Below are 22500 nucleotides of genomic sequence, written 5' to 3' on the forward strand. Positions count from 1 at the left end.
AAGGGTGTTATATATAACTTGCGGTCCAGATAGAGGTTCAGTTGGGGTACTTGTAATTTGCTTATCCCGACATGTTTCGCTTATCGCTTCATCAGAGGATATACAAACTAGCAGAATAATAATAACAAGATAACATAAAAATCAGGTTTAAATGCAAAAAATACATTCCAAGGTAATTTATATAGGTTTATATATATGCATACAACTAAAGGGATATGAACAGGGCTTTAGATAGAAAGGTGTGCTTACCCCCACTTCACCAACCTATCTCCTGCAGGAAAAATCATCCAGGTATAATAAAGGGTGCAAGGGCAGTGAACCCAACAGCCAAGTAATACAGCAAGGGGAGCACAGACGATGGCTAGTCTGGACAAATAAGAATGAAGGTTTATTTTTAGAGCAAGGGCATTTTCATTTCTTAGTTACAAACTTCTTTGCAAGCCAGTAGATTCTGTACTAACCTAATCTAATTCCACTTTTAAGACCTATATTATATCTATAGAAGTATAGGTATATATAATAGAAAATAAAAGAAATATCCACCAAAATATTTATTATAATACTAATTCATAATTAACCAAAACTTTTTATTTAGAATTAAATGGAGAGCATATTAACGCTACTTATGGACTTATATAGCAGAGGTATATATTATTTAAGTTATTATTTGGTTATAATTTTATAGAGAGGGAAATATACTATGCCTACTTACATGCTTACTAAGAAAGTAGAGGTTCTTTCCTGTAGTCCTATATTACTGCTAAGCCAATAAGAGTATCATGTAGCCCATTTGAGATGAATTGGACTGCAATGGATAAGCACCCACTACCTATCCGGCTTGTTTCCAGGGTGTCTATGATGTATAAGAAAAACAAAAAGTTAACAGGTGTAAAATAAGAATCCTGGCAAAGAGATCAATATAAAGGTTCTTGTCTGAAAATAATCTTACTGGCAGTAAAAATTGATGCTCTCCTAGCGCGGCTCCTCCGTGACTGAGCCGGGTCTGGTTGTGTCCGACTATATGGCCACCGACCATCGAGACACCCTGGAAACAAGCCGGATAGGTTGTGGGTGCTTATCCATTGCAGTCCAATTCATCTCAAATGGGCTACATGATACTCTTATTGGCTTAGCAGTAATATAGGACTACAGGAAAGAACCTCTACTTTCTTAGTAAGCATGTAAGTAGGCATAGTATATTTCCCTCTCTATAAAATTATAACCAAATAATAACTTAAATAATATATACCTCTGCTATATAAGTCCATAAGTAGCGTTAATATGCTCTCCATTTAATCCTAAATAAAAAGTTTTGGTTAATTATGAATTAGTATTATAATAAATATTTTGGTGGATATTTCTTTTATTTTCTATTATATATACCTATACTTCTATAGATATAATATAGGTCTTAAAAGTGGAATTAGATTAGGTTAGTACAGAATCTACTGGCTTGCAAAGAAGTTTGTAACTAAGAAAAGAAAATGCCCTTGCTCTAAAAATAAACCTTCATTCTTATTTGTCCAGACTAGCCATCGTCTGTGCTCCCCTTGCTGTATTACTTGGCTGTTGGGTTCGCTGCCCTTGCACCCTTTATTATACCTGGATGATTTTTCCTGCAGGAGATAGGTTGGTGAAGTGGGGGTAAGCACACATTTCTATCTAAAGCCCTGTTCATATCCCTTTAGTTGTATGCATATATATATAAACCTATATAAATTACCTTGGAATGTATTTTTTGCATTTAAACCTGATTTTTATGTTATCTTGTTATTATTATTCTGCTAGTTTGTATATCCTCTGATGAAGCGATAAGCGAAACATGTCGGGATAAGCAAACTACAAGTACCCCAACTGAACCTCTATCTGGACCGCAAGTTATATATAACACCCTTGTATAATTATAAGGCTGGTTTCTTTTTGTGTTTGTTTTTATTGAATTGTTGTTATAATAAAATTTAAAAATCTTTTATACATATACTCTTTTTTCTTTAAATATTGCACCCTTAATGTCCCATCTCCTCATTTTGGGTTCTGTTTCCCAATAACTCCTGATACAGAATATATAATCAGCCAAAAATTTTTTTCCTGATACAGCATGACAGCATATACGTATGGGTGTGTTCCGCCCCCTGCCCTATACCAGGGCTGGTTATACTATACAAGTAAGTCTTCTCCCTGCAGGCAGCATTTTTTTTTTCCCTCACTGCTACAGCCGGTTATTATGCTGCTGAAAGCAGGATTTTTCCCCTCACCTTGCTGGAATCATCTGGCCAAGCCACACAGGTTCAAGCCTCTCCTGTGATGAAGCTCCCAGCTGTACAGCTTGAAACAAACTTCTATATGGGGGAGACCTCCCCCCTCAGGATCCAGGATAAGGGGAGTGCAGGCATCTGGTCTAGGAGAGCCATCAGAAACAACCACCCATGGACAAGCTAATATGTAAGAGCTGCCCATCCTGGTGGCAGCACTACTTTCGGGACAGGAACAACCCCACAGAGCACCAGTAGCCTTCTGGGTAGAGCAAGATGGTGGAAATGCCACTTCCAATGGTGAGAATGGCATGAGGAGTCACAAGAAATGACTTCCGGGTAAAGCAAGATGGTGGTCAAGTCAAGGATAGGATTGGTGGCTTGGGAAGCCACAGGAGGGGAATCATCCACCCCAGCAGTTGATTGGCAGAGGGAGAGGAAACACAGAGCGCAACAAAGCACAAAGGTGCCAGCGAGAACTTGTTGGGCACCACAGGAATCGAACCCCGGAGACAGGTAGGAGACATACAAGATCTAAATTTTCAGAAGCAATGTTACTGTATATGACTGAGCCAGCGCTATCTGTAAATCCTAGATTCAAGATGAGCTCTCCTAGAGACCAGCCACATAATCTAAGGCGAGGGCAAGTATTTATATGTGTTTATATGAGGTCATAAAAAAAGAGTGCATAACTGACAGGCTGTAATCTGTTTCAGCCCTCATCAGCCACAACACCCTCCAAGAGCAAGGAGATGCAACAGCACTATGGCTCAAGCTCTGAGAGGCTGGCTGCACACTCTAAAGCCCGCCAACAGAGCCGGCACAGAGTAGAATACACACATCAGGAAGAGGACCCCAGAGATGATCTCTGCATGGGTTGTGGGCAAAGGGTCCTTACAGGAAAAATGCTGTGTAGAACCTGCCTGCTATAAGCGGCAGCAGAAAAAGAAGCCGAGAAGGCTGATATGGTCTGGATGATCAGACAGGACTTGTCGGCCACAACTAGTCAACCTAGGGGGAACAGCGAGGACCTAACCTCGGCCCAAAGAATAAGAGAACCATCCCCAGGGTCCAATTCTGGAGAAGAATCCCAGTAGGAAGACAGGTTAGGATTCAGCTTTTCCCTAATACAACCTCTAGTGAAGGTGCTTAGAGAGGCACTCGAGTGGGAGGTAGAAGTGGCACAACCTGCTAAAGCAAGGAAGTATTATCCCCAGTTGAAGAGAATAATACTCTAGTTTCCCCTAACAGAAGAGGTGAAAGATATCATTCAAGAAGAGTGGGAGAAGGTGGACAGAAAGGTGTCACAGTTCAACTTATTTAACAGGGTGTACTCATTCAAGACATATGTATATGCTGTCATGCTTTGCATCAGGAAAGGAAGTTTTACCGCCAGGTAAGTATAAAATTTTGCCTCTTTCCTGACAGTGGTGACCAATGGGCCTCCAGTATAGTTGCTTACTTTTAGCTTTTTCAAAAAGACAGCTAAAAATGGATACACTTTGTGTTCCATCATTTGACATTTATTTATATGTAATTTATAGTTTGACAACTTTTAAAAATACATATACTGCATGTGCATTATATTTGGGCTAATCTGAGTGATTGTGGAAGTGAATTTATAAGGTAGCTGTTTGATATGCTAAACGTTTTGTATTTCTGTCCAGCCAGTCCTAAACTTCAGCACAGTCACCCTGGGGACTAAAGTTTGTCTAGGGTTGCACAGTGGTGTAGTGGGTAGAACTTTTGCCTAGCAGTAAGAAGGGTCGCTGGTTCGAAACCCAAACACGACACTACCTGCCTGGAGTTTGCATGTTCTCCCTGTGCCTGCGTGGGTTTCCTCCGGGTACTCCTGTTTCCTCCCACACTCCAAAGACATGCTGGTAGGTTAATTGGATCCTGTCTAAATTGTCCCTAGTATGTATGAATGTGAGTTAGGGACCTTAGATTGTAAGCTCCTTGAGAGTAGGGACTGATGTGAATGTACAATGTATATGTAAAGTGCTGTGTAAATTGATGGCGCTATATAAGTAACTGAAATAAAAATAAATTTAGCTGGTCACCTCCATTCCCAATGCTAAATGGCAAATGAACAAGCAGCAACAGATTGATGATGTCAGCTCTATGTTCACTCTTCCTATCAGTGTGTTAGATTATGTTCCCTGCAGCAGAGCCCGGCAGGCCTTGTGTTACCCTTGAGCTCTACTGTCCAGGGAATTTCAAAGGTTTAAATCAACTGAAAGTCAAGAACTAGCTTAATTTAAAAATAAATTTATATCAGTACATCAGCAGTCTTTTTTTTATTTCTATATAGACTTTTACTTTAATTAAATATATGTAATGAAAAACCTATGCACTTTTCTTTGATGGTCTAAATTTATGGAACGTAATTACAATTAACATCAGGAAGAAATAGGACATTGTACCTTTCTGCACAGCCTCGGGTAGATTTTGCAGCTTCCACAGGGAGAGTACATCAATCTGTCTGAGTAGACCTTGCTTTCTTTCCCTTTCCAGTTTCAAAGCCTCTTCTGCTTCTTGCCGGTCAGCTTCCAACCGCCAGATCAGCTTTATTACCTCTGAGATTACAGCTTCTGTGTTAGGCTTTAAAGATACATCTGCTCCAGACTCTGGGGAATCTGAAAAACAGGACAAATAATAAGGATGTTAGGTGCTTAATTTAGAACACAAATTTCCACACTCTTTAGCAGAGACCTCAAACTGGTGGCCCTCCAGCTGTTGCGAAACTACAAGTCCCAGGAGGCATTGCAAGGCTAACAGTTACAAGCATGACTCCCACAGGCAGACGCATGATGGGACTAGTAGTTTCGTAACAGCTGGGGGGCCACCAGTTTGAGACCCATGCATTAAAGAGTGCCTGTAGTGTTGGAGAAAATAAATATGCTGCACATAATGTAGTAAGACACTGTACTTTGGAGAACGTCTCAAGTCTAATTTAGTTACTGATACCCTCACAAAGTTTTTGTTGAAAACTGCATTACTCTTGTCCTGTTTACACATCAATTTGTTTTAAAAAGACAAAAGGGGGAATTCAATAAAGCTGCTGCATAATTTGTCTGGCGTTAATCCTTCTTGTTAATTTATTGCGCCAAATTTATGAAGCATTTGCGACACTTTTGGTTCTGACAGCGACTCATGCACCAAATTGAGGCAGTTCTAAAATGCACCATTTTTACAGTGGGGTTTATTTACTAAAGGCAAATCCACTTTGCACTACAAGTGCACTTGGAAGTGCAGTCGCTGTAGATCTGAGGGGAACATGCAAGGAAAATAAAAAACAGCATTTTTGCTTGTACATGATTGGATGATAAAATCAGCAGAACTTCCCCTCATTTCAGATCTTCCCCTCAGATCTAAAGCGACTGCACTTCCTAGTGGACTTTCAGTGCACTTGTAGTGCAAAGTTGATTTGCCTTTAGTAAATCAACCCCATTGTGTCACATTGAATGAGCCACTTTTACATTGTGTTGCATTGAATGCACTAAAATATAATAGTGGCGCTAATTAAGACCAACTCTCTTCTTGGCTTGCAGAGAGAAACCGGGCTCAGACAGATTTTCCAAAAGTGTCCTGTGTATTCTACAAGTTATGCAGCATGAGCCACATTCAAAACCAAGTTCTAGACAGGTACATTCATTTAATGTATTCTTCATCACTTATAGAATGCATAAAAGACACTTCTGCAAAATCTGCTTGCGTCAGTCTTGATGAATCCCAGGGAATACATCGCTGGAAGCTGCCAGTGTATGCAAAACAGCCACCTCACCAACACTGATGCTGGACAATTACTTTACAATTCTGGAATTGGCTTGCAACTTGTGACTCAGCCAAAGGTATACTCCATCAAAAAGTTTTTAACCACTTAACCCCCGGACCATTTGGCTGGCCAAAGACCAGAGCACTTTTTGCGATTCGGCACTGAGTCATTTAACTGACAATTGCTTGGTTGTGCGACGTGGCTCCCAAACAAAATTGATGTCCTTTTTTCTCCACAAATAGAGCTTTCATTTGGTGGTATTTGATCACCTCTGCGTTTTCCTTTTTTGTGCTATAAACAAAAAAATAGCGACAATTTTGAAAAAATTATTAAATTAAATAATTTTTTACTTTTTGCTATAATAAATATCCCCCAAAAATATATAAAAAAAAATTGTTCTCAGTTTAGGCTGATGCGTATTCTTCTATATATTTATGGTTAAAAAAAAAATCATAATAAGTGTTTATTGATTGGTTTGCACAAAAGTTATAGCGTCTACAAAATAGGGGATAGTTTTATGGAATTTTTCTTATAATTTTTTTCTTTTTACTAGTAATGGCGGCAATGAGCAATTTTTATCGGGACTGCAACATTATTGTTGCGATTCTGGGACCATTCACATTTATACAGTGATCAGTGCAATTAAAATGCATTGATTACTGTGTAAAGGTGACTGGCAGTGAAGGGGTTAACCACTAGGTGACTCTGTATGGGGTTAAGTGTGCCCTAGGGAGTGATTATAACTGTGGGGGGGGGGGACTATGTGTGACACGACACTGATCACCACTCCCAATCACAGGGAGCTATGATCAGTGCCATTAGGCAGAACGGGGAGATGCTTGTTAACATTAGCATTTCCCCATTCTTCCTCTCCGTGAGACGATCGCAGGTATCCCCGCGGTCATTAAGTCCGTGGGACCCGCGATCATGCTCACGGAGCTCCTGGCGGGGGCATGCCCGCAAGCCGCCTCTTAAAGGGCAACGTACAGGTACGTTAATCTGTCTGTATGCCATTCTGCCGCAGTATATCTGCGTGAGGCGGTCAGGAAACGGTTAAAATGTTTCAGTTTTGGATAGCATGGCTAACAGTTAGAACCCCTGCTATCCAGGGCTCCATTAGAGAAATTTCCTTTAACTTTCTGTTTATGGAGGACAATGTTTTACCAGACAGGAAGTGAGCCAAAATCCGAAACAGAGAAACAGACACCAATAAAAAAGCTGAAAGAGGTTATAGCATCGCTCAATCTGACTTAAAAAAAGTCTATTTTACTTCTGTCAGTTTTGTTGTTTTGGTTGTTTTGTTTTGTTTTTGTTGTTGATTTCCCCTCACTTTCTGTCTTGAGGACAACCTTTTTACCAGACAGGAAATGAATCTCTCCAATGGAGCCTCCAATGTCAGTATGTCCTGACAGCAGTTCTAATCACTTCCCACTCTATCCAAAACTAAAAAAAAAACATTTTCTATCAATACACTTTACAACAAATTTTCATTAAGCTTCATATTTGGCTACCTGTTAGGTTGAGTTTGATTTCATATACAATGATGTTTAAGAGAATAAAAATAACTGCTGAACTTTTCATAAGTAATATGCCGCTAAACAAATCCACTTTGCACTGAAAGTGCACTTGGAAATGAAGTCGCTCTAAATCTGAGGGGAAGATCTGAAATGAGGGGAAGCTCTGCTGATTTTATCATCCAATCATGTGCAAGCTAAAATGCTGTTTTTTAATTTCCTTGCATGTTCCACTCAGATCTACAGCGACTTCACTTCCAAGTGCACTTGCAGTGCAAAGTGGATATTGCTTTAGTAAATAACCTCCAGTATGTAGGATTCCATAATTCTGACAGAATTGCTAAGATCTGCATTAATCAGTCAGTAAGGACGTATGAAAGACAGATATTGTCTACTTTTTGCTCATAAGGATGTAGGTAGAAACGTGGATGGAGGGGTGGCTGTGAATGTATTATTACAGGACGTTGCAAAAGCAATCAGCAGGGTTAGTTACATACTGCTGGTGTGTATAGTATGTTAGTCTTTAAGCTTAGTCAATTCAGTGAGGAAATAGGCAAAAAAATTGGCCTAAAAAACACAGAGAGTTAAAAGTAACAAGTCATGTTCTGAATAGTCAAATGTCATGAAAGGTGTATCCCAAGGTTCAGTTTTGAAAACATTGCTTTTTATAAAATATACAAATTTTGGGATACAAATTACTGTTTTTTGGTTGCAGATGGCACAAGTCACACCGTCACTTCCGGTTTACATGGCTGCCAAAGGCAACGATTGAAAAAAAAACTACGGTATTCAGAATCACTCTTTTTTGTGAATCTGAATACTTTGAAGTGCAAAAGTACCTGCCAGCACCTTGTGACAGTAACAAAAGTGATCAGAATTTTTTTAATTTTTTTTAAAGTGACAATGTAAAAAAAAAAATGTTTTAAAGCACCCTGTCCTTGCGAGCTCGAGCAGCAAAGAAACGGCATGCTTAAGACATGCCCGCATATGTAACAGTGTTCAAATCACACATGTGAGGTATTGCCACGATTGTTAGAGCGAGAGCAATAATTCTAGTAAAAGAAATCCTTTGTAAGTGGTAAGTCTAACCTGGTAACCGTTAAAAAAATTTAAAGCGTCTCCTATGGAGATTTTTAGGTACCGTAGTTTGTCGCCATTCCACGAGTGTACGCAATTTCAAAGCATGACATGTTAGGTATCTCGGCGTAACCTCATCTTTCACATTATATAAAAAATTGCGCTAACTGTACTGTTTTGTTTTTTAATTCATGAAAGTGTCTTTTTACCAAAAAAATGCGTTTGAAAGACTGCCACGCAAATACCGTGTGACAAAAAATATTGCAAAGATCGCCATTTTATTCTCTAGGGTCTCTGCTAAAAAAAATGATATACACACACACAGATATATATATATATATATATATATATATATATATATATATATATATATATATATATATATATATATATATATATATATATTTGTGTGTGTGTGTGTGTATATCATTTTTTTTTTTTTAGCAAAGACCCTAGAGAATAAAATGGCGATCGTTGAAATATTTTTTGTCACACGGTATTTGCGCGGCGGTCTTTATATTTGTATAAAATGTTTGGGGGTTCTAAGTAATTTTCTAGCAAAAAATACGAATTTTACAGTAACTCGTAAGCTGCAAAATGTCAGAAATAGGCTTAGGCATGAAAGGAATAAACTATGTCATTATCAAGGTGCACTCTGCTCCCCACTTGGGACACCTTTCTTGAGCTGGCTATTATTGTCACATCTGGGGACGTTCTGTCTAGTGCAGTGTCAGTTCACCCCCTTCACTATATTCTTTGTTTTTTAATAGTAAAAAACTTTCTTAAAAGTTTCCAAAATACAATCTATAAACAAAAGTCAATATTCTTACCACAGCTCATGTACAGTACAAAAGTACAATATAATAGAATGTACAAAGTTTAGACCTCATAGAGATCACAGCATATACTGCACATAAAGGACAAAAAGCAACCTAGTATCAGTACGTGCCATTATAGGACTTATGTTTGTAAGGCACATGGAGGATGGGGGAAGGTATAGGAATCAGATGGAGTCTACTCATGCAGCCCCAGATTTTTTTCATATTTGGTCAAGCGTCCTCTATCCATATACATCAACTGGTACATGGGAGGCACAGTTCCAATAGTGACTGCAATATCCTTAATGCCACTACACCACCCCTCCACCAGTTTGCATTGTACTTTCACATATTCCATTTCAACAGTTTTTTGTCTACTGGTTTCAATGAAGTCATATATTTCAGGGAACATAAAACAGCACCCTAAGTCTCAGTTCACATATATGTGAAATGGATGTGTTTTGAACTGCAACCAATTCACTTGACATGTGAACCAGCAGCCTTCTCTATGGAGTCAGTTCACACATCTGCGGGCTGGCCACAGTGCATTTTTAAAAAGAGTCCTGTGTGTTTTTCAGTCTGGTTCAGGTGCGATTTCAAGTAATAAGTTGCACCTGAATCGCACATGAACCAGTGAACAAAACCGCACCAGACTCCTTTTAAAAATCGCACTGTAACCGCGGCCAAACATGTGTGAATCAGCTTGGTACCCAGAATCCACTCAGATGCCAACTCAAATGCTTTCATTAGTTTCATAGCATTTTTGATGGTGATGGAGAATTTCTTGTTATCTAAAAAAAATCTCAAAAAGTGAAGAAAGAGAAAAATGGAGATCTGCTAGCAAAAGTAAGGGATTGATCAGATGGATTGGGAACTATCCACACTCAGTGGAACGAATGCGGGAGAACTGCTGGCAGAGCAGGCTTCTACAGATTTGATTCTTTCTTACCTGTTTGTGTGCTCAGAAGTGTATCTTATGACATACCATAAATCTTTAGCCAAGCATATAATTAACAGTTCTTTCATGCTTTACTACTAATGCCGCGTACACACGTAGCCGACTATCCGGCGGACTTAGTCCGGCAGACTTCCCGCCGGACTGTCCGGCGGACTTTCCGAACGGGCTACTTGCCTACACACGGCACTTTTTCAGCGGACTAATACGGCGTACTAAGTCCGCCGTACTATCCGCCGTACTTTTGAAATGAATGGACTCGGCCACACACGCGGAGGAAAGTCCGCTCATTTTGAGCGCGTCTCCAGGTAGGCGGGGCCTGCGAAGGAGACGTCGCTGGCCCCGCCACCTGGTATGGACTTAAAGGGGAACCCCAACGCCGAGCGAGCGCCCCCCCCCCTCCTGAGCCATACCAGGCAGCGTGCCCTCAACATGGGGGGATGCCTTGGGGAAGCAAGCGCCGCCGCCCTCTTCTTCCGACTTCAGGGGTCTTGTCCCCCTCTTCGGGGGTCTTGTCCCCCTCTTCCGTTCTTCTTGCCGGGCCACCGCGCCTTCTTCTAGCTCTTCAGATGTTGCCTCGTCGCATCCTCCACTCACAATGGCATGGACACGACGCGTGGCGACTTATATAGGGACATCACCGGATGATGTCCCCGCCTATTATGATGTCACAGTACCAGCATCCTCTGTAAGTCGCCGCGCATCGCGTTGGTGCCATTGTGAGCGGAGGATGCGATGAGGCAACATCTGAAGAGAAGAGAAGAACAGAAGGCGGCGACAGCGGTGACAGAAGACCGGGCCACCGCCTGTAAAAGACCTAGAAGAAAGCGCAGTGGCCCGGCAAGAAGAACCGAAGAGAGGGACAAGACCCCCGAAGAGGGGGACAAGACCCCCGAAGTCGGAAGAAGAGGGCGGCGGCGAGGAAGAAAGCCGGGCTCCTCCGCTAGTAAAAGAGCTAGAAGAAGATAGCGGAGGAGTCCGGCGAGAAGACCCCCGAAGACGGAAGACCCCCGGAGCTGTGCAATAAACTATTTTAACCCTTGTGTGTTGTGTTTTTTTTACAGGTGAATGGGTAGGGGTACATTGTACCCCATACTCATTCACATAGGGTGGGGGGTCAGGATCCGGGGGCCCCCTTATTAAAGGGGGCTCCCGGATTCCGATAAGCCCCCCTCCCGCAGACCCCAACAACCAACGGCCAGGGTTGTCGGGAAGAGGCCCTTGTCCTCATCAACATGGGGACAAGGTGCTTTGGGGTGGGGGCGCCGCGCGGCCCCCCTTCCCCAAGGCACCCCCCATGTTGAGGGCACACGGCCTGGTACGGCTCAGGGGGGGGCGCTCGCTCGTCCCCCCCTTTCCTAGCCGGCCGGGTAGCGTGCTCGGACAAAGGTCTGATGTGGACCTGGTGGGGGACCCCCACGCCAATTTTCTTCGGCGTTGGGGTTCCCCTTTAAGTCCATACCAGGTGGCAGGGCCTGCGACGTCTCCTTTGCGGGCCCCCGCCTACCTGGAGACGCACTCAAAATGAGCGGACCTTTCTCCGGGCGGGAAAAGTCCATTCATTTCAAAAGTACGGCGGACTGTCATACGCACGGCCGGATTGTCCGCCAAAATGCAAGTCCGGCGCGAAGATTGGAGTGCAAAACTACTTTCTAAGTCCGCCGTACTTTCGGGTCAAAAAAGTCCGCCGGAGGCTACACACGGGGGGATTGTCCAGCGGACTTGAGTTTGCCCGACTTTTCCACCCGATTGTTTGATCGTGTGTACGCAGCATAACTATAGCAAAGAAATTTTATATACAGTAATATACAGCTACTACATTGATGTTAAAAATTAATAATCAGCAGTTAAATTAGAGGTTTTTGTAACAGCATTTCCTTTTTTTTTTTTTAAATCATACTACAAGGTAAAGCCATGATTTCCTGGATCAGAAGATATCTTCTTAAAATCAGTCTTCTAACTCCCTCTAGTGGCCATGCTGATGTTTCTAGCATAAATGGAACTTGAAAAATCTTCATTAAATCTCCACGAAAAATAAGTAAAAATATGTAATGAACATAGCAGGAAAAAGATCAGCTGCCATTTAACTGATTTCAATAATGACGGTAGCAGTACCACTCGGAAATTATATTAGATAACATAACAGACATATCTATTTTGAGTAGAGGCAGTATATTGGAAGTTATTTTACACTCACTCAAACGATCTTATCCTATTTAAAAGGAAGGGTCTGCTTAATATCAAATGAAGCTGTTTGAAGTATCTATAGGAGTGTCCGCATAGGTTAGCAAAGTTTATTTGCTAAGATGACTTGATGTTTTACATATCCTAAAGGGACACTCCACTTTTGTGGGAATAAATTAGAGCAAAAAAATAAAAAAGTAATATAGCACACATAATAAACAATTGCTAAACAAGCCACACAAGTATCCTTTTCAAAATGCAGCATTGTAATTGTCTGTAAAATTCATGCGATATGACAACCTGGAGGCGTCTGCTATACAAAACACCCCAAAAAATGTCATTTCCTGCGTGTGTGTGTATGATTGGTTCACTGATTTTCTCAGAAGTCTGTACTAAGATACACGCCAGATTTTAGGCACCCTGTAACATAAATGTAAGTTTTGATGAGATACTCTAGTGTTAATCACTTCTAAAGGGATGCAGACACTGCAGCTTTCCTCATAAGAAGACAGAAAGTGCATCGGCTGATTAACCCTTTCACACCTAAGCCTATTTCTGACATTTGTTTTTTACAAGTTAAAATCTGTATTTTTTGCTAGAAAATTACTTAGAACCCTTAAACATTATATATATATATATATATATATATATATATATATATATATATATATATATATATATATATATATATTTTTTTTTTAGCAGAGACCCTAGAGAATAAAATGGTAAATCGTTGCAATTTTTTTATGTCATACAGTATTTGCACAGTGGTCTTTCCAACGCAATTTTTTGAGGAAAAAATACACTTTTATGAATTAAAAGAAAACAAATCAATAAAGTTAGGCCAATTTTTTTGTATAATGTGAAAGATGATGTTACGCTGAGTAAATAGAAACCTAACATGTTATGCTTTGAAATAGCGCACACTGGTGGAATAGCAACAAACTATGGTACCTAAAAATCACCATAGGCGACCCTTTAAAAATGTATATGGTTTATTAGTTTAGAGTAACAGAGGAGGTCCTGTGCTAGAATTATTGCTCTCACTCTAATGATCGCAGCAATACCTGCACATGTGTGGTTTGAATACCGTTTACATTTGCAGACGCAAATTACGTATGCGTTCACTTCTGCCCACAAGCACAGGGAGATGGGCGCTTTAAATGTTTTGTTTTTTTGATTTACATTATTTTATTTTTTTATTTACAGTTTTTTTTATTATTTTTTTACTTTAAATCTGATCATTTTTTATTGCTGTCACAAGGAATGTAAACAACCCTTGTGACAGTAATAGGTTGTGACACGTACTCTTTATAGAGGGATCTGGGGTCTATAAGACCCCAAATTCCTCCTTTGCACTTAAAAGTATTCAAAACCCCAAAAATCGCCTTTTTGGAATACTAGGGATTTTTTTAAATTGTCGCCATTGGCAGCCGAGGAAGCCCAGAGTGATGTCATGACATAGTTTCCAGGTTACTAGATAGAAGATCTGATCTGAGCCAATTCTGGCTTAATTTGGGTGTTTCGACCAGCCGGCAGACATGTTGGCTGGTCGCTCGGGTCTCTCTGAGGCACGGGAAAGCCCAGGAGAGACGCGGAAGGTGGCGGGAGGGGGGGACATCCCCTCCCACACTCCTTATGATAAAAGCCAAGCGGCTTTTAGCAGCATCGGTTGTTTTCACTAAAAAAACAATTGATGGCTCTAAAAAGTGGTACCGGGGTGATGCGTGCAGCTGCATGCATCTCCCCGGTATAACCCCTTCAAGCTGAGAAGGCATATTTGCGCATGGTCAGTGTGAAGGGGTTTTAACCGCTTGCCAACCAGCGTACACCGAATGGCACTGGTGGGCAAAAGGGCGTACAGGTACGTCCCCTTAAAGAAGCTGTGCTGCCCTCTGGTTGCACGCACGTGCGTCCGCCACGATCTCCATTACCGTGGATCCCGCAGACTTGATGCCCGCCAGGTGCTCGCAATCATGTCACGGAGAGGTAGAACGGGGAGATGCTTTTGTAAACAAAGAATTTCCCCGTTCTGCCTAGTGACAGGACAGAGATCACTGCTCTCTCTCATCGAGAACAGTGATCACTGTCATGTGAGGTTTACCCTCTCCCCCCACAGTTAGAATCACTCCCTAGGACACACTTAACCACTTCACTGCCCCCTAGTGGTTAACCCCTTCACTGCTAGTGTCATTTACACAGTAATTAATGCATTTTTATAGTACCGATCGCTGTATAAATGACAATGGTCCCAAAATTGTGTTAAAAGTGTCCGATCTGTCCACCATAATGTCGCAGTCCTGATAAAAATTTCCATAAAACTATACCCTATATTGTAGACGCTATAAATTTTGCGAAAACCAATCAATATACGCTTATTGGGATTTTTTTTACCAAAAAATATTTAGAAGAATACATATTGGCCTAAACTGAGGAAAAAAATGTTTTTTTATATATTTTTGGGGGATATTTATTATAGCAAAAAGTAAAAGATACTGCGTTTTTTCAAAATTGATGCTCTTTTTTTGTTTATAGCGCATAAATTAAAAACCGTAGAGGCGATCAAATACCACCAAAAGAAAGCTCTATTTGTGGGGAAAAAAGGACGTTTATTTTGTTTGGGTACAACATCACGCGACGGCGCAATTGTCAGTTAAAGCGACGCAGTGCCAAATCGCAGTGCTCTTGTCAGGAAGGGGGTAAATCCTTCCGGGGCTGAAGTGGTTAATAATGAACCAGACCCTCCTTCATTCTCGTGAAACAAAGAGTTATTTCTGCACAGCAAGAATATGCAAGAATATGCTGCAAAATTCGTTAAATATACATTGATCACCCAGAGAGGGTTTTTTTTTTTCAAAGTATAAGGATAGTTCTACTTATCCATATAATAAACTGTATTTTAATAATATTTCCATATCTTTGAGTTACATAAAAGCAAAGTTCAGTGTCTACTGAGGTTTCTGTTTTGCCAGGTCTGAATTTTTTCTTACTTCCTGTCTAGTGAAACCGTTGTCAGTAGGAAAGCACATAAGATTGTATTTGCTCCAAGGATAGATGTTTTCAGTCCTTCCCAGGTGCAAATACTGTTAGATAAGAAATGCTAATATTAAAAGGTCTAAAAGAGTATTTTATCATTAATCCAGAAATACATCACAGGTGGAAAAAATTTATTTACTTACATGTATTCAAAAGAGAAATTTCCCCAGCAGCACTGGAGACAGAAACTGGAACTTGACAAGGTCTGTATATACATTACATCATGCACAGCCTAACACCAACTGCCCCCCTTAAACTGCAAATAGGCAGTCAATGGGGGTCTTTATATACCATGCTTTGTGCCCACAGGAAAGTTAACCCTACTTCTAGCAATCATCAGATGGCAAGCCAAACGCTACACATTCAAGTCAATGGGAAAGCACTGCATACGAGGTGCAAGTGCGTGCAATGCATGCAGTTGTGCCGCATCTGTTGTCAAAAATTGAGTTAAAACAGGTGGTGAGGAGTCACACCACTTCTTCACTGTCTGTGAGTAGCTTCTGCAGAGTGATCTGAAACGCGGATCAGTCTTCAGAGGTAAGGGTGATTTAGAGGGAGAATGCAGAGCCAGTCACAAGAACTAGCCCCCTAAAGACCACTGGAAAGCAAACACTTCCAGGAGTTTTGATCTCCATGGTTCCCCTCAGCTCACTGATGCCTAATGCTGACCCTCATGCCACTGCTTTTAATTGTACTGACATGGAGGTCAGCAAAAGAGTGCTTAGGTCAGCCTTTCTCAACTTTTTCAACACAGAGGAACCCTTGAAATAGTTGTCCAGTCTCAGAGAACCCCTGCTAAAAATTATAAATCTACAACTCATGATACATTAGTGTGATGGTAAATTGGGAAGAATGGTCCCTACACTTGTGGTCATTGGGAAGAATTACCTCCTTACAGATAGCTATAAAGATCAATGGTGTCGGTGGGAACTTATCCGAGAGGCAGAAATGGCCCAATGCTGAAGGAACTCCTAGCAACCTCTGGAGGAACCCTAGGGTTCCACTGGACCCTGGTTGAGAATCACTGGCTTAGGAGGACCATTAAGATTGACATTCCCAGAAGTGTCAGATTTAAGGTGTCTTCAGAGGGTCAGTTCTAGTGATTGGGGTGGCAGGGGAACTCTGTACCGGTATTTGTTTGGTTCAAACAAGAGGGTTAATTAGAGCAATGGTCATAGTATTTGATAAATAGTAAGGTGTGTATGGGTGGCTTAATGCTAAAAACTCCTACACTACTTGAAGCTTTGCCTGTAAGAAGAAACTGGCGTTTGACTGTGAAAGGAAGGTTTGAGAAGCTGCTGCAGGTATTTGTAGTCATCCTAAAGTGATTGCAAAGTCTCATTTTTTTTTTTGTTAAAATGTTATACTTACCTGCTCTGTCGCAGTGGATTTGCCCAGAGCAGCCCGGATCCTCCTCTTCTCAGGTCCCTCTTTGGAGTTCCTGGCCCCATCCCTCCTCATGAGTACCCCCACAGCAAGCAGCTTGCTATGGGGGCACCCAATCCCAGCTGCAGCTCCGTGTATCCATTTAGACATGGAGCTGAGGCCCAGCCCTGCCCCGTCCCATTTCTTCCCTCATTGGCTGACTGACTTTAATTGACAGCAGTGGGAGCCAATGGCGATGCGCTGCTGTTTCAACCAATGAGGAGGAGAGTCCCAGGCAGCAGAGACAATCCTACAACATCACTGGCTATAGAGGGGGCTCAGGTAAGTATTAGGGGGGCTGAGGGGAACTGCTGCACACTGAAAGTTTTTTATCTTAATACATAGACTGCATTAAGATAAAAAAAACTTGATTTTACAACCCCTTTAAGGTGCTTACCCTTCACACCAGCAGCAATTTACCCAACAATCCTTTAATGACAGAGTCCCCTTAAGAATATATTTCTCTCTTGAAAGCTGATAAGTGTAATATATTACGGCAACATCGGTTTAAAATACATACTAACACCATTTAAAAAAAGGCAGCAAGGAGATGGCCAATCACTAATGTTTCCATGTAAAGGCTGTCTCAGTCCCAGGCCTTGTTCACACCATATGTGCTTAAAGCTGATGGAAAAAACCGTGCAGATTTAACTTGCAGAGACAAAAGTTTACATCAGTTTTCATGTGTGTTTTAGTGAGTTTTTATGCACATTGACATCAGTTGTATAAGCCCAGACTGACACCACATCCTGTGCCATCATTCTCTCGGTTTCATCATTGCCCACCATTCTTTCCTCCTTATATTGTATGTGCCAGACATTCTTTCCCCCTCATCTGTGTCCCCCATTCTGTCCCTTGCCATTCTGTCCGTCTCATCAGTGCCCGCCATTCTGTCTTCCTCATCTGTGCCCACCATTCTGTCACCCACCATCAGTGTCCATCACCTTTCTGTCGTCCTCATCTGAGACGCCAATCAGGCCCCCGCCATCAGTGTCCCCTGCCATTATTTCCTCCTTATCTGTGCCACCATTCTGTCCTCCACCATCAGTGCCCGGAAACATTCCCCCTTGCACCAGACATGCCGAAGTGGCAGCATTATCCCAGCTGTGATTTAATGTTAGGAGAAGTAGGCGGGCAGTATAGACATAGAGCACCACTTTGATTTCCCTCCCTCTTCCTGTCACACAAGGTATGGAGCTGTGAGTAAAAATGCAGTCATGCTGCATAATCCTGTACCCCTCTGCACAGGACATTACACCTGTGTTTTTTATGTGGACAAGACACAGAAATAATTGCTAAGTGTGTTGCAGAGACTAGCAGTTTTGTGGTCTCTGCAGATGGTGTGAAAGATTTTTTAGACACCATAAAGCTTGTGGGCCCCCCCATCACTGACATCAGTGTGCCCACCTTATATGAATGTGCCCCCCCTTATATCGGGGGGGGCACCCCTTATGTAAGGTGTGTCCACCTTACATCAATGTGCCCCTCCTCCTTACATTAGTGTGCCTCCCTTCTTACATCAGTGTGCCCCTCTTCCTAACATCCGTGTCCCCCCCTACATCAGTGTGCCCACCTTACATCAATATGCTCCCCCTCCTTACATCAATGTGTCTTCCCTTACATCAGAGTGCCCACCTTACATCAATGTGCCCACTCACCTTACATCAGAGTGTCCCCCTTCTTTATATCAGTGTGTCCACCATACATCAATGTGTCCCCTGTATTTACACCAATGTGCCCCCCTTACATTAGTGTTCCTCCCTTATATCAATGTGCCCCCCTTACATCAATGCACCCCCTCTTGCATCAATGTGCTTCCCTCCTTACCTCAGTGTGCCCCCTATTACATCAACGTATTCCCCCTTACATCAGTGTCCCCCTTTACATCAATGTTACCCCTTCCATCAATGTGCCCCCTTACCTTAAGCAGCATGGTTGCAGCAGCACATTGGGATCTGGAAGGCCGTGCAAGTGTGAATGGGGAAGTTCTGTCCTCCTCTGGGAGCTGGAGAGGTAGGGCAAATACCCAATATCATTGGTTGTTAGGGCGCCAGCGGTCCTAGTAACCAAGGACAGGGGGGGTGTTTACAGTTTCAGAGCCCTCTCTTAGGCAGTACAGTAGTAGTCACACAGAACTGGTCTTTCAGCTGCAGCTGCTCTTGTCACTGTAAGGATGTAAGGAGGGGGGCACAAAGATGTAAGGAGGGGGGCACACTGGTGTAAGGAGGGGGGCATACTGGTGTAAGGAGGGGGGCACCTTGACATAAGGTTGGCACACTGTTGTAAGGATAGAGGGCACACTAATGTGCCTCAAGCTTCGGTGCGGTGCATTTTTGGAAAAGAGTTAGGGGCTTTTCCATGTTTCTTGCACGTAGGGCATCCTATTGAAATGCCTTAATTTTTTTCTATTTTCATTACTATTCATTACATTGCCTCAGCACACATGGAGGACAGTGCTGTCCTGGTAGAGCTCTCCTAGGCAGTGCAGTAGTAGTCACACAGAACTGATCTTTCAGCTGCTCTTGTCAATGTTGGCTGCAGCTCAAAGATTGGTTCTGTGTGCACAGCACTGTCCTCCATGTGTGCAGTGAGTAAGCACACAGTGGGACCAGGCTGCAGGAGAGTGATTAAGTACAAGAGATAAGACAGAGGGGGGATCATAACAGTGCATTGATTAAAAGGGAGAATGACAGTCACTCCTGTCAGTGAGGCAGGAGAACCAGCAGAAGCTTCTAGTGTGCCCTCTTCACAACATATTAGGACAGCGCCAGGGCAGCTTGTCCCTTCTGCCCACTCCCTGTCCGGGCCCTGCATAAAACTTACCTTTATCAAACAGACCAACTCCTTTAATATGCAAGATTGGAGATTCCACTGGGCCATCGATAGATGCATCTTCATTGTTCACACAAGTTGCCCTGGAAAAGGTCATTTAAACCTTAAAAAATAACTTTGGTATTATCTCATATCACACATAAAAGAAACTGTAAAGAAAACCTGTTACTTCAAACCAATATAACTAATTTCTATAATATTTATTAAAGTATGTCTGCCAGTATGCACAATACTTAGGGTAACCCTCAAGGTTTTTTAACTTGGTAAAATAACTTTTTTAAAGATGATAACAATACGAGGTCTATTCATAGTCAGGGCAGTAAGGCTGAAAGCAGTCAGATTCACAATGCCCCTAAACATGCCCTAGACATAGGGGGTTATTTACTAAAGGCAAATCCACTTTGCACTACAAGTGCACTTGAAAGTTCAGTTGCTGTAAATCCGAGGGGGACATGCAAGGAAAATAAAAAACGGCATTTTAGCTTGCGCAGGATTGGATGATAAAATCAGCAGAGCTTCCCCTCATTTCAGATCTTCCCCTCAAATTTAAAGCGGCTGTACTTCTAAGTGCACTTTCAAGTGCACTTGCAGTGAACTTGTAGTGCAAAGTGGATTTGCCTTTCATAAATAATCCCCATAGCTGCTCTATGTATACTTGGTCTAATTACACCTCTCACAAAGCACCATAGGCAAATATTGCAAATAAAAACTAGTGACTCCATCTACTGCCCCACCGACAGCAATCCCTGCCCTTCTGACACTGTCAGTGTAAATACACATGCACACATACATATGTGTTTGAGCTTCGAGGTGCCTACCCACCCGCAATTGGCTGTGCACACCTATGCAAAGCACAAAAAATCTGCTTGAAATTATATTTCTTAAAAGAAAAGTTTGGGAATGTTTTTTTTTTAAGATACTCACCTAGGTGGATGCTGCATCGGTCTGATGCTTCATCAGTCCCCCGCTGGATGTGAGAACAGAGCGATCAAACACCGCTGATCACTTGGTTCTCAGGGCTCCCTGAGCAGATAGCTTGTAACTGTCATTCACTGCTGTCTGCCCTGCCCCACCCTGTGCTCACTGGGGCACAGAGCTGTGGAGGAGGTAGGAGTGGCTGAGCCAGGTGCCAGTCCAGGGTTGTGGTTGGATTGCGACCATATTCTCACAATCTTTCCACAGCCTGGACCAGTCAGCCAACAGCAGGCTTCAACCCGCTGTCTGCTGAAAATGCTTTACAGGAGTGCAGAATTAACTAACGAGCTTTGGCTGCACTTCTCCTTTAAACTAAAATCTGTGCAAGACATCATCTAAGCATATCATTTATGCACTATAATGTATCTGTTTACCTCCCTTGCATATAAATTACCCATAGAAATGTGGTCAAGATTTTAAATGTGCTATACATGAGGTATGATAATGATATAGCAAAAGTGTATGTAATGCTATTATACAATAACATGAAGAGTAAATCGTTTAATCAGAAGACTGCACTATATAGCCATAGGTATCACTAGCAATTAGCAATTATACAGGTAGGAACTGTTATACTGTTTTTGATTTACCTACATGGAGAAGAAAAAGAGATTACATTTTACTACCCTCTACTAGGGCACAGGCAAGAATAAGATCACCCAGAATGGAAAATATTTGGTGCATATTGGGTAACCTCATTGTTGCCTGTATCCCAGGGGGATACTTGTTTGAGGGTCTGACCATTCACTAGTGAACAATTAAGCCTTGTACACACTAGTAGTTTATTTTTTCGTTTAATCCAGCAGGGCTGAACAAAAAAAATCTGACAGACCAGAAGGAGCGATGTACTAACGTTCAGACAATAGTACATCGATCTCCCCTGCTATTCTATTGTGTACTGATAGAGGGACAGCCCCCCGTCAGAACACTCTGGTCAGCGCTGACAGCGTTGATTGTGAGACGATCAGCAGACCTTTTTCGGTCATGCCCCTTCAAGAGAAGCTGGCTGAATGGACAGCTTCTGTTGGACCGACTTCAATACACACGGGCCAAATGTTAGCCGGTTTCTATTAAACAAGTCAATGCCACCCAACAGTCGCCCCGTGTGTTCTAGGCTTTAGGTTACTCAATGTATGCTCATTATTAGCCTCATAATCAATTTTAAAGCTGTTTAGCAATTTTTTTTCTTTACAACTTTAGTCACATAACTATCCAGTAATTAAGTACGTCCCATGGTGTGCAGGCAGATGGATTCCTCAGGTTCTGGCCTAAGCTGTTGTGAAAAATTTGCTGTGGAAAAGAGGGGACTGCTCCCTTCTTCCTTGAGAAAATATATTTAATTGCTTTCACTGCATAACACAATCTGTGAATGGGGGAGAGGATCCTGGGACCCATAAGACTGCCCCTCATTCAGAGAGGAGGGAGGAGGAGGAAGGTCCCCTGCGTACCTTTTTCACAGCACCTCAACCCAGAGCCCTACGCTATTAGCCATTGCAGTGCCAGAAATTCAAAGACAGGAAGAGGACAGGGCATCCCTGCAGTGGAAATTTCTACAGGATGTAAATGCCTGCACAACGTAGGACATACTTCATTACAAGTAAGTAATATGACTGCAGCTATACAGAAAAAAAATCTTTAGCTTTAATTTACTGGA

General features: G+C 42.0%; 1 protein-coding gene across 2 annotated transcripts in view; it reads right to left on the minus strand.

Moving 5' to 3' along the window:
- Positions 1-22500, minus strand: part of CCDC178 (coiled-coil domain containing 178) — a 447704-nt gene that overhangs the window by 385679 nt on the left and 39525 nt on the right. For both annotated transcript variants that reach the window (XM_077492627.1, XM_077492628.1), the window contains 2 exons: positions 19863-19954; positions 4679-4891 (listed from right to left, as the gene is read on the minus strand). In XM_077492627.1, coding sequence (XP_077348753.1) covers positions 4679-4891; positions 19863-19954 — 305 coding nt within the window. The remainder of the gene's footprint in view (positions 1-4678; positions 4892-19862; positions 19955-22500) is intronic.

Source organism: Lithobates pipiens, unplaced genomic scaffold, assembly GCF_037356315.1.
Source record: "Lithobates pipiens isolate NorthernLeopardFrog02 unplaced genomic scaffold, aLitPip1_a1.2 Scaffold_19, whole genome shotgun sequence".
NCBI classification, from domain to species: domain Eukaryota; kingdom Metazoa; phylum Chordata; class Amphibia; order Anura; family Ranidae; genus Lithobates; species Lithobates pipiens.